At 45.2% G+C, this 13,703-nt stretch overlaps 1 protein-coding gene across 1 annotated transcript in view; it reads left to right on the top strand.

Moving 5' to 3' along the window:
- The first annotated feature begins 2,837 nt into the window (after positions 1-2,837).
- LOC144142860 (cholesterol 7-desaturase nvd-like) overlaps positions 2,838-13,703 on the top strand; it is a 32,357-nt gene continuing 21,491 nt past the window's right edge. Inside the window, exon 1 of the mRNA XM_077674673.1 lies at positions 2,838-3,220. Within this exon, the coding sequence (XP_077530799.1) occupies positions 3,059-3,220 (162 nt within the window). The 5' untranslated portion in view covers positions 2,838-3,058. The remainder of the gene's footprint in view (positions 3,221-13,703) is intronic.

The raw sequence follows: 13,703 nt of genomic DNA, 5'->3' as shown, positions 1-13,703 counted from the left end.
CGACTACGCATCTGCGAACGCTTTTCCGTCTACGAAATGCAATTGCTAGACGTGAGCTACTGTGGAAACTCGGGCGACGCTTACTGCACGATCGCAGTACAACAAATAGTCACCTAAGCTGCTTGAAATGCCAAAACTAAATAAAAGTGTAAACCGGTTGTACAATATATACCCTATATTAACTAGGCCTACGCGTGCCGCTCCCTGGCTTAGTTGTCTGGGGCGCCACGTATGTAACCGCACATGTTTTGCAAGTCACGAGTTCGAATCCCCGCGGGTACGTGCTTCTTTTTTTTGTAAGTTAACTTTTTTGTTTTCCGCCGATGTTTTCTATATTGAGTTCACCTTTTTTTGGGCCGCAACGTTCATGGCTACACAAACTAGTTCACAAAGCGCGCGCAGGCTGGCACTGGCGCGCTAGCGAGTTCTCGTTGGCGTGCTGTTGCCATAAGCACCGACTGCTTGCAGGCAGTGGGCACAGGCCAGAATGAACAGACCCTTGGCCTGGTGCGAACACGCTTTTTACGATACAGGCATGAGGGAGGCAAGCTCCAAATATGGGGGAAAAGCGCATGACATTTGGGGCGTCTGCGGGTACGCGGAGGGCGTTGATGCACTGCGTAGGTCTCGGCTAGTGAATGCTACGACTACAAGCCGTCCTGGGAGGCTTATCTTGTGCATTTTACAGCCGACAACATGGCAGAAGCGCGGTACGATGATTACTGAGATATTGAGAATGCCCATCCAACAACGCCATTGGTTATGTTTTACAGAACCGAAACCGAAACCGAAACTTGTGTGATTGCTAACCTTGGGCATCGTCCAATCACGGCGCCCCTCCTCCCAACGTCACAGCCTTAGTTGGTGCGGCCGCCGCAAACCGCGCATGGTAGTTTTTCTTCTTTCGCGCTTTGTAAAATAATTACCGATTTGTCAACCGGATAAACGATGAAAAGTGTGCTAATTTGAGCCAGTCTACGCAGTGCAAGCAAAAACGGGAGCTTGACAAATTCACTTCAGTGTCCCTTTAAGTTTAGAATAGCTGATATCATATTACCACATATCAATGATGTAAGGAATACTGAACGGATCTGAACTGATCTGAACGGATACTGAACACGAAAAAGTATGCATCCGCATATATATATATATATATATATATATATATATATATATATATATATATATATATATATATATATATACATATATATATATATATATATATAGAAATAAGGGTTGGCAGTAAAGAAAACCTCAGAAAACAAGGGGAGGATGTGGTAGGTCACTGAAACAGATAAAGAATTTGGAAAGAAAGAAAGAAAGTGGAGAAAAAATGCTGGGCATTGTTTCTCCACTTTCTTTCTTTCCAAATTTTTTATCTGTTTCAATGACCTACCATATCCTCCCCTTTGTTTTCTGAGGTTGTATTGACTGCCAACCCTTATTTCGGTCGTATTTCAACGAGCCCCTCATTTCCTATTCTGATTCGCTATATATATATATATATATATATATATATATATATATATATATATATATATATATATATATATATATATATATATATATATATATATATATATATATATATATATATATATATATATATATATATATATATATATATTCACCCCAAATATTAGCTGCGCAAAAGAACTTTTCATTTCGCTAAAACATTGCAGAGTAATCACTGTTGAAAGGACTGCCATGAGCGGGAAAGCTGCACGTGAGAGTATATTGGTCACGGCGAAGGACGCACTATGCCCCATGTGGGTATGCATCGAATGGGGACTGTGAAGACGGCGAGGATACAGCACCGGCCTCGCTGTAAACGCGCCACAATCTTGGAGAGCTCGCTGCACCTGGATCATAGCTCTGGCTATTCCCCTCGGCGTCTACCTGACTATCATCATCTGGAACGCTACCATTGCCTGTTAATAAACACCTGTGCAATATATATATATATATATATATATATATATATATATATATATATATATATATATATATATATATATATATATATATATATATATATATATATATATATATATATATATATATATATATATATATATATATATATATATATATGCTTAACCACTGTAAAGCTGTCTAATTATTTTTCTTTCATGCGAAACAAACTCAAATACTCCCACATGCGTAGCACTTACAGAATGCTAACGAATGTTGCAAGTACCAAACTAACGTAGATTTCTGTGCTCCAAACAGCCATCCGGCAATTCACCTCTCTATTTACAAAACGCGAAAAACGGCTCGATTTTTTTATTGCGAAACGGCGTAGTCTTAATTCGCCCGTCCCCGTATTTATCTTTCCTGTTAACGTGGCACACAGGACACGGTCATTCACATGGGCCAACCCCATAGTTTTGCAGAAACAGATAATTTTTATGCCTTCCTTTTCCCAAGGCTAGTATCTGATTCAGAGCACTTACGTGAATCACATTCACGAGCTTTATTTAGAATTAACTGCATTATTTTGATGCATATTGGGATTCGTGCAAAGTGTCCACCCTGCTTGGACCCCTTAGGTCTGCAGTATACATAAACAAATGAAAATAAGTGAAACTTGGAAATCCAATTCGCTTGACAAATGTGCATAGCCTTGCCACCTTGCATATAACGTTTCGTCTGGAGGCGATTGTGACGCGCACTTTCGGCCTGTACTTCCTTCACCTTGTGGGGCACCGACCGCTCAACGCCGAGAACAAAAACATGCGCGCTCGCGACGCCTGCAGCCACAGAGTGTATACAGGCTTTATCTGCACGGGTTCCGAGACCGGCTTTCGGTTCACTGAGAGTCACAGAGTGGGGAGAGAGGGCTAGGAATTACTCGGCGCTGTGACACGAGAGGCTTTGAGCGAGCGTCATTACGCACTTGGGCCGGCGTGCAATCCTATAAAGCAGTCTGCGATGAAGAGAGAGGGGGTAAACGTGCCGCTCGCTCCATCGCTGGCACTCAACTGACTTCCCGCATTTTCGGCAAGCACGCGGCGGCGCGAAAAGTGCCCGTAGCGTGCGTATCCCGGTAGATATGGACACCTGCTCGCTGCCGTCGTCGCGACCTACCATCTGGACACTGGCCTGGCTCCTGGCGTCAGACACCCGCCACTCGACGCTTCTGGCGCTGCTGGCGATCCTTCTGCCGTCGCTCTTCTTCCTCTGGCGGAGATGGACCGGCCGCGCCAGAGTCGAGGTATTGGACCACCGCAACCACGGCGCGTATACATGCAGAGCTTCGGATAAGCATATATAATCGCGCGCTCTGGCTTTTCTAAAAGAACCATGTAGGCACGCGCCCTGTGAACCATGCTGTGTTAATCCTCGTTGACCACAACGCTCTGATTCCTTGGAAGGGACCACCAAGGTGCATAACTAACGGCTTTCTCCGACCTCGTTTAATACTGAACTAATTTTTGTGTGGTGGTGCATCCCTGACTTTACTAATAGGAGGCGTTTGTCCGAATGGATGGGATATTTTGACACGATTTAGAAATTTTATTTCAGGGAGCAAGAGAGAGAGAGAGAGAGAGAGAGAGAGAGAGAGAGAAACACTTTATTTAGCGTTCTGTGGTCTAATGGGCTGTAGTGGCCACCAGCTTGTGCCGGTGGCGGCTTCGTCAGCTCTATTGAACAGGGCGGTTTGCACCCCTTGGTCTGAGCTCCTAAGCACCTCCTCCTACAGCGAAAGGATAAAACAAAGCTATGCAAATCGCAAGAACTCCTTTAAGCTAGGTTTTTAAAACAATTAACAGCCAACTGCAAAATTAATTGCTAAACTTTCGCTCTTCATAAAACTAACAAATTCTCATCGAACAGCATGCAACAGCAGGCGAAATACAATGCTCAATGCCAGTACGCATATACTTACTGACACACACCCAGGTATAATTGCAGCCCTCGTCTTCGAATAAAATCCGATATCGCTTAATATTTCTCGTTAAACCACAATCACTAAAATTGCGTAAAACCACACTTATCCCGAATTTTTTCTCTATACTAAAATATTTGTGGCTGTGGTGTGGGACTGCATCCTGAAACGAAGTACCTCTGGCACAGTAAAAAGCAGAGTATAAATAAGTAGTAATCCATAGTTAGAGCAGAAACACCGGTCGGTAAACCTTATTTAACTGCTATCATCTAGGAAAACTTGCTTCGGGGGTGAGTTTCACCTGCAGATGCTTCAAGAGAATGGTCAATAGAGGAGGAAGTAACTTTATTTCATGTAGAAACGGCACTAGAAAACGTTTCACCCGCGGGACTATAATAATTGCTCATTGTTACACGTAAGCAGTCTTCAGTGCCTTTGCCAAATATTTATTTTTGTACAGCCGCTTTTCCGTGTGCCTTTGTACTGACCTCATATTTATTATTGTATTACATTTGTCTTTCACAAACTGTGGCTTGGCATGTTTGACATGTGTGGTGCGGTGGTTTCGTCTGCGGCGGTACCCACATTCATTAAAATCGCGATGTAGTTCTAATTGCGGCATCAGTCACTTACGTGGTAAAGTGCTCACAGATTTTGTGGAAAGAGAGGCATGAGGACGCAGAGGTATGATCGTAACCGAGGTAAAAAGAAGCGAAGTGAAGGTACGGAGCACGCTGCTCCTCCTCACAACGTTTTGGTGGGTAATTCAAACCAAAGGGGAATACATGTCGCCTTGTTGCTGAATGCTTCGTACAAGGAGCTATTAATGAGAGGGCCATAAAATGAAACGGTATTGAAAAAAATGCGAACATTAGTACACGGAAAATTTCCAATACGCGTTATCTACGTGTTTGCTTTATATACTCTACCGGTCCTTTTTGAGGAGTTCTAATCAATCCAGAGCTCCAATACTGAATCATTTGTGGGGCCGGACAACTTGACTCACCCTTAATTCTTTACTTGTTAAAAAGGCCATGAAGACAAAATACAAGTCTGTTTTATACGAAAGGTTAGGTGTTTTATAGTGGCCCCTGCGCTTGTCCGGCAGCAAACGACGTGTGTGTTTCGTGACGTCAGCGGTTACGTATTCAGGGCAGGTATTGGAAGCAAATGTTCAGTATGTTGACTATTATAGGGATGCAGCGGACGACGAAACGTCTTTTGTTGCTTCGTTAACCGTCCGTCCTCAATACCGCTCAGGCCCGCTTTCCGTACTCGCTTTGTTTTTGACCGGATTTGCACTTGGCTTATTTTTTTTTTACGGTCGATAGCAATCGTTTCGTGAGACATTGGGTATGCTCGGCAAACAGGGTCACGTAAAACAATGTCGCTTACGCCAATAAGCCAGTGTCGTGTGACACAACCCCAAAGCGCTGGACTGCTGTGCAGCTATAAAACGAGCATAGTGCGCGCAGTACGCACTGGCGCTTCTATGTTGGCGTGTGCTTTCGTAACTTGCATTGTTTCTCCACCATTGTTACATCTATAAAAAGAATATGTCCTAAATGTAGGCTCATATAGCTCGTTTTGCAAGCTTATAAGCCGTGCCTAACTTGCGTTTGCTTTTGCCGCCCTCAGCCAATACCACAGCTGCCTAAATACGCCATAGGTTCTATGCGGGAAATAAACTAGTGGGTCGCACGGCCATTCTCTTTTTTCTTAATCATACAGTTCATTTGCATGAAATTCGCGTTAAAAGTGGTGGCAGTGTTGTAGCAACGAGGCTATCTTTCGAATGAACCAAACTTGCGTTTTGTCTTCACGGGCACTTTATTCAGCGTATAGTCCTCGCAAGCAGTTTATTTTAGATGCGACTGCATCTCATTCACTCGCCTTGTCCCTCCATACGGTGTTGTTGTTATCCGTTCACACCCCTCCCCCATTCTCCTCGCCGCGCGAGCTGCGCTCTCCGCCGCTCACCCCCTCTCCTCTCCGATAGCGAACACTCTCTCGCGAGGGGCATTGGATTGGATTCGATTGGATTGGTTTGGCTTGGCTTGACTTGGAGTGGATTGGATTGGATTGAATTGGATTAAAGTGGATTGTGTTGGATTGTGTTGCGTCATAGCCGCGCCACGTTGCGTCATAGCCGCGGCAGGGGGTTCACGGCACGTTTCACGCGATGGGAGAATCAACCTAACGGAAACAACAACGGAACCCCCTATGCGTCGCATCTACACAGGGGTTCCCGTGAGGGGAGGTGGGAGAAATTTTTTAACAAATACCGAATTTAGGACCTTTATTTATGACAACGCTGCTGAATAACAAGGGCTAAATATTTACAATAGTACAGAAATTGTGACACAAATTTGGCTATTTATAACCTATGTTGATAGTTTTATAATCCATGTGCATGCTAAACATCTTCCAATAACAGTGTAAACACACAGACACTAGCGGAAGACAATGACGAGACGACAGCGTCGTCCTGTCATTTTCCTCCGCTAGTGTCTGTGTGTTTACGCTGTTATTCAAAGATGTTCAACCAATACCAACTCGCCCAAATGTCGATCCTTCTCCATGGCCTAAATACCAAATTGAATCCAGACGTATGCGTTAAATATCGTTTTCTTACTGCGGCGCGAAGCATGCATGTCATTTGATGTATCAGTAGCAATATTAACGCCAAATCATTTTTCTTATTATTCGTTATTTATTTTTCCCTGCAAAAAAAAAATCTTACTCTTATTTTTCGTCTTCTTTTTTGGGACATGGCCCAGGAGAAACAATAAACCAGCGAAGAAAACACGCGGGCATGAGAAATGAGCGGCCACTACTCAAGGCGGCGTCCTTTCTTTGCTGGTCTATTGTTTCTTTTAGAAAATTAGTGACCGCAAACTGCCGCAGCCATTCACACTACTTTGTGCCCGCAGTTCTTTGACATTCTTAATAGCGCTTCCACACTTACTTGTGCAGATTCCGGCTACAACATTTGCCAACCTTTTCTGTGAAACCATTTCGTCGACGTACAGGTGCTCGCTTTATACATTGATTGCTATTCAGTAACTTTTCATTGTATTTACGATTTGGCGAGTTGGTACATTATTCCCAATAACAGCGCAAAAAACACCACACACGAAGAAAAGAGGGAACAAGCACTGCGCTGTGTTTGTGCCCTCTCGTCTTACCGTGTCATGTTGTTTGCGTTGCTGTTAGGCATAACGATTTGGTGCGGTGAGCAGCCGTTCAGGAGTGTTCTACTCAGCACTTGAGTACGGCAAATTATAGGTTCCTTTTGCACTATCTGGACGTAATCTGTGCAATAGTGCAGGAAAATTCGACATACTTTGGAAGTGCACATGATTCGTCACGATGTGCCCAGATTATCCACAGCATTTATAAAATGGAGTGAAAGCACCGTATACGGCGAATTCACTCCAGTTGTCGTGTGCGCAGTGTCATCAGATATGATGAAACTGCGCACACGATTTCCCGGGGAAATCATTCTGCACTGTGCCTTGCATGCGGAATCCAACACGACCGTATCGCACCATGCAATCCCTCTGTGCTGACCATGCTTCCCCATCAGGCGGTCTTTCGGTCAATTACCTGCATTCATTGCGATGACCGGTGACAGTGTCGTGCGTTGGAGCAAAGCCGTGAATGAGGAGTGTACGGGAGTGTCTAAAGTCTGTCTAGTTTTGGGGCCAATGTTTTTCCTCAAGGCTTCTCCGCGTCATCAGCCGGTGTACACGCATTCGATAGCCTAGACAAACAGCCGTTACTTTCATGCCTTACCATCTTGAAAGTCATGCAGCTTTGCCGGAACGCCAACGACAGGCCTGCTATCTTCACTGGCATGAAATATATCCTTTCGTGGTATCCAGTGCCCCGCCCATCAGCCGCTAGACCAAAAATCTAGCGTCGACATGGACTCCTAGCTTGGTACAAATGCCGCCCATTTTGCCTGTTTTGAAGACAATAGGTGCGTCATTTGTAAGCCAACCAAGACACACGCCTCTGACCATTGAAGAGGGTAATGCCGTGGATGTTGGTCTCCCCCGCAGTTGGGCATCGACACGAAACGCAGTGATTCATTTCGGTCGACAGTAGCACATTCTTTTTTTAAGCCTCAAATTCTATGCAGCACCGCCACAACTCTACCGATGAGCCTAAGACACCGCATTACTCATTTTCCACAAAAACCTTGCTTTGCCGCGGTGCCGACCCAGCTGCATATATATGTGTCACTACATACTCCGCCAACCACTGCAAACAAGCAAAACTATGTCGCTAGCTGTCGTAAAGCCGGAATGAAGCGGCAGGTGATTTTCCGGACTTTTAAATTTCAAGCTTTTGCTACCTGTAACCTATACGCAACGCCTTTGTCTTGAAGCACCATTTCCCGGTGGTCATTTTACATTCGTAGCTTATGCACATCTCCAGGCGAGAATCGAAGATGACCAATAGGTCAAGGTATTTTAGTGGAGACACGATGCAAGAACTGCCATCCAAGAAGTGCCAATTTTCGTGCAAATTACGAAATTCCGAGTAACGTGGCACTGACACCCTCACCATAATCTTGGTGTGACATGTACATGAAAACAGATAGAAAGCGCAAAGAAAAACGGGGACACAAGAAAAAAACATTTACACTAGACGGGCGCTACGACGGTTCTATCACCAACAAGCCCGAATTTCTGCAATGAAAAGTGACGGCCACTATTACACATGATCGAACTATATCTCCGTATGAAGGGTGCTGTTGCCAAGAAATCTTTCAACAGACCATTTTCAGTCTCTCTTTAGTGTTTTCTCATATGTTTCATACCACCCGTTCGCGGCTTACTTTGGAGGCCGGAAAATACTACCGTTAGAAACAATAGCGCATGTCCACAAACTTAACGAGTGTACTGTGACCACCTAGCCAATACAGGAACAAAGCTCCAAGAAAAACAATAAGATTAGTGTGTTTCGTCTACGTGCGTTGCGTCAGCGTTTTGGTATGCTTTCTTTATCGCCTGGAGTCAGATATCCAGCGGCTTATTATTTTTTTCAATTGAGACTAATTTGCATGCTAAGCTTGCTAACGAAAAGGAAGTCATGTATAGCTTAGTGCGACATCTCCTCTCAGTTAGTCCATATTTTTCTTCCCTTCATCATGGACAGAACTCGTACTGCGGCAAAATATGGGCTTCTATCTCTACTGGGGGATGGTCAACGCATAAAGCGCACTCAAGAGTAGACTGTGTTGATGCCATTATCTCGTCTGTATTAGGATTAAAAGGCAATACCAGATAGCACTCTACCATTCTGTAAGGGTTCGGGAAAATTCAGAAGGAAATAAAATGAGCTTAGATCCGCTGAAGCCATGACCAAGAAACAGCTGCCGGTCTTGTGAACGCTCAAGGCAAGAAAGTGAATCACAGGAAGTAAAAACCAAGGTGCTCCCAGTGTCGCGGCTTGGATGTGTGAACAGCATAATTGTTCCAGCCTGCCCTTATCCGCATGCAGACGACGTTTTCTTTGAAGAATACGAAACTATCAGCAAAACCTACAATCTCGAACGTTTAAAACTCGGATAGCGTTTCATCCCCACGTCGTAAGGTTTAATTTGCCCCAACACATGCAAAACGAGTGCGTCAAACTTCGACGTAAACAAACCTGCTTGGGTGTGCCAATGTGTGCCCTGTTGCGACCACCAGACGGGCACACGACCCGGTGGTCAGCCTTTTCTCACTTCGGCAAGCCAAACTATTCTATTGATTGTATACAGATGTCAGTTATAGAAAATGACCCCGCGATTGATAATAACTCTACGGGAACCCATCTCCTCTGATGTGCGCGATGCGCCGGCAGCGTCTGATTTTTATGGTCCGGGAACACTTTAACGCGTTGATCGGCGGGTCGCTGGACGTGTAGGCAAGGGAAGCTTCCACGGGTGTTTACCCGCTTTGTTGGTGCTCAGCATCGATGGTCCTAACATTCCTTTGACCTGGGAAGAAAGGGCCACTGACGTTGACAAGACATGTGTGAGAAGGAAGGGTGCCCTCTCAATGTTCGTCTGTGATAACCCTGTCAGGATTTTACTGATTGGTGAAACATGGCCACTGCGTGGGAAAAGGAAAGAAAAGGGATGAACACGAACGTGTTTATTTATTTCCGCGCGCCTATAGGAGCGCACGCCCTGTTAACGGAGACACGATTCTTGAAGAATGCTGTGTACCTATTTGGACCCAATGTTTGCCCGAACTGATTGTAATCGAGTCCATCAATCCGCACGGTTTACAGGGGCCATGCAGGCAAAATGCAAGTTTCGTTCATTCGAAAGATTGCCTTGTTACAATAACACATACTACACTTTTAAAGCAAATTTCACTCAAATAGGCTATATAATTAGGAGAAAAGGGAATGGCCATGCGACCCACTAGCTCATTTACCGCACTAGAACCTGTGACGTGTTATGGGCAGCTGTTCACTTGGCTGCGGGTGGCAAACTCCAATCCAAATTAAAAAGGGGTCAGCTAGAAGAACGATCTATTTGCCCTTAAATTAAATGTATATTATTTTTATAACAGCAAGAATGGGGGGGGGGGGTAAACAATGGAAGTTACGAACGCACACGTAAACATATAAGCACAAGCGCGTACTGCGTTCACAATGCCGGCTATAGTTGAACAGCCGACCGACGCGGTCAGCTTACATTGCCAAACTGGCATAAGCGACATTGTCTATTGTGACTGTCTGTCGAGCATACCCAATGTTTCACGAAACGAGTACTATCAAAAGTACCAAACATTAATCAGGCACAAATCCGGTCAAAAACAAAACAAGGGTGGACAAGTGGTCCCGAGTGGCATGGTGGCGCCATCTAGGAAGGCTGTCAGAAAACAAGGCATTCCGCTGTTCTCGGTTACAACTCAAGAACGGCACCACCTCATGTAGTGTATCACTCCGCCAAAGCGCCGGATCCGTGACGTCAGTGCGCGCGCGTTTTGAAAGGGGTTTGCTATGAATGCGTGATATCGTCTGCCTTGTCTCACGCAGTTTTCTTGTCGTCACTGGAGTCGTTTATAAGCATATTAAGTCCAAAAAATCACGGGAACGGCTCACGCCATGTTCAAAATATTCCCAGTAACGCCCTACTTGCGCCGCCCGGAGAAACATCCGGCTACGGTTATAAGGCACAGCGGCAACTTCCGGTGCCGTTCTTCAGTTGTCACCGAGTATAGTCGGCATACTTACCTTCGCTTGAGTACTTGCCCGTATACGTCATCGCAGACATCAGGAAACAGACGATTTGGCGGGAGAATCAAAATTTTAACTTTAATTTATTAATTTATCAGTGTCTAAAGTATCGTTTGCTGTCGGACAAGCTCTGGGGGCGCTATAAAACTCCAAATCTTTCGAATAAAACGAGCGTATTTTGTCTGCATGGCCCCTTTAAACAGTCGCGGGAGCCATATCTCATCAGTAGTCAATAAAAAGAAATCCTGTAAGAATGCACATTGATACCCTGGACAGTTGTGTCAATTACCAACGAAAGAATCTACGCCGCATTACCTCAACAGCCACAGCTGGAAACGTGTTCACTGAAACAGAATACGTATGGGCGGACCTTTGCGTAAATAAAAGAGCTTACAGCGTCGCCGTGCGAATGGCGAAAGAAAACGTTCATTTTCCTCGTCGCACCTGGAGCGCCAGCATGTATTTAGGTCTAGACTTGCTGGAGCAGCTCGCAATTAATTCGGGCGTGGTTTCACGTCGAGGCACAACAGAAAACGGCCCACTTGTAAAGGTACGGTAAAATGTTCTTCTCAAAAATTGCCCTAATTAATGTCTACCAGGAATTGCTATGAAGGAGGGAATCACTCCGGCATTTTGAAAGGGAAGCACAACTCTTAATGCATTCAAAGGCCCATTTGATCAGGAAATTGGGTGTCCGAGGGCAAAAGCGATCCTGAAAGGAGTTCTGCAAATGTAGTTGTCCACGCCACTGGTAGCGTTTTCAAAAACGAGACACAATTTCAAGTTTTCTTGAGACTATAAAGTCATCCTCAACCCAGCCGCACAGAACGTGCGCCAACCACTTCCTCTTTCAGATGTTTTCGCCATGCTTGTTGGCGGAAAGGTGTTCACTGCGCTAGACCTGAAGACAGCATACCAGCAGCTGCACGTGCATAAAGGTTTCCGAAAACTTCTTACACTTAACACGTGCCTTGGGCGGTTTCAGTGCAAGCGCTTTCCGTGCGGCCTTTCAAGTGCCCCGGCAATTTTCCTGTCCACCATGAATGAGGGTCTCAAAAGACTCGAGGAGGTAACCTATTACAGTGGGTACACCAAAATTTAAACTGGTTGGGAAGGGGGGGGGGGGGGGGGAGTTAAGGAGGCAGACACCGAAAGAAAAGGAAAAAGAAGAAGCAAGAAAAAAACGAAGCAGCAACGAAGTCAGTTTAAACTGGAAAACCAAAACTTTGTGGTGGTCGGCGTGGTGAGGGACAGACACACGGAAGAAACGTGGAACCGATTCCGGAGACACGTAGAAGAAATCAGGAAGGAGGAATGTTAAGAAAATACCACGTGAGCGCAATTTCTAGAGTTTCACATCAGAACAGCAATGACAACAAACTAGCGAAAAAGCAAAAATTATGCCGCCTTCACTCCGTTGTTCCTTCCCTCCAAGAGAGCCGTTTTTGTTTCCGTTTTAACGTCGTGCATTTTAAAAGCAGCTTTTTATTCAGTGCGAATACAACAGAGATGGCCACTTGCAGACTTTGAACCCAGCCGTTCCCGTTGAAAATTCTGTCATTGAGATTTGTAGTCATAACTATGATTTCCTTTTATTCACTTTCCTTTTGTAACTTCAGCTTACCCTATCTTCTATTCCGGAGGAACATTTTTGTGCTTCTGTATTCATGAAAGAAATTGCAGCGGCTGCGGGTATAGTCGGCGGTTTCTTTCCAACCGGGCGTGTTGCCATAGCAAAGGAATCTTCACGTCATCCTTGTCACGTACACAGCCTTTGTCGTGGGCATAACATTTATTCAGTTGCTACAGCTGACGCACTTGCGAGCCATTTGTACTGGAGCCGTACACCACCAAATAAGTAGTCGAAGGATGCATCGTCCTGTTTCCCGCGGGAAACCATGTGTCCTGCGCACCATTTAGCTTTTGGAGCACGCGCCCGGCATTCCTCCCCGTCTCAACTCTCCGGTAAGCAGTCATACTTTTTTAATGCGAAAGCATTCTATCCCTCATGTGAAAAACAAACTCTCATTCCACGAAGTAATTGTTTATACCACTAGGTGGGCTGAAATCGCCGCTCCAATTATTGATAAATCATGGAGCATAAAAATGTTATGGCACACGCAGGTGCCTTGGCACATCTTGGCATCACGGTGAAAAATCCGGCGTCGTTGTCGACCGTTCGCATTAAATGGACTCTGCAACACTTCCGATAAACGCTTCCACTCTTTCCTTCGCGTCTGGAAGCACTGCGAAAGCACGGAGCGGCACTGCGTGATTTGCTCGTCGCAGCAGATACGCCTTCCGATTCTGCTTTGCTTTTGTGGCTGTCTTTTTGAAGTGGCTATCGAATGCGTTGATTGCTGCAACTGAAGGAAAGCCGGCCAACAGCCGCTACACCGCTGCAATGATGCAGATCCAGCGGTCGAACGCCAAGACCGGAAAAGAGAGAAAAATCCTTTTTCTGAGTTATCTCTGGGCATAGAGCGCGCCAATTTTTGACCGAGGTACTTTGCGACCCCCTAACCTAAGTACTAGATGTGTTGGTGACTACTTCTTGCAT

The sequence above is a fragment of the Haemaphysalis longicornis genome, unplaced genomic scaffold (assembly GCF_048455015.1).
Source record: "Haemaphysalis longicornis isolate Haplotype H1 unplaced genomic scaffold, Haemaphysalis longicornis Haplotype H1 scaffold_1, whole genome shotgun sequence".
Classification (NCBI taxonomy): domain Eukaryota; kingdom Metazoa; phylum Arthropoda; class Arachnida; order Ixodida; family Ixodidae; genus Haemaphysalis; species Haemaphysalis longicornis.
Note: the sequence above shows the minus strand (reverse complement) of the source record. Positions and strands in the feature narration are given on the sequence as shown.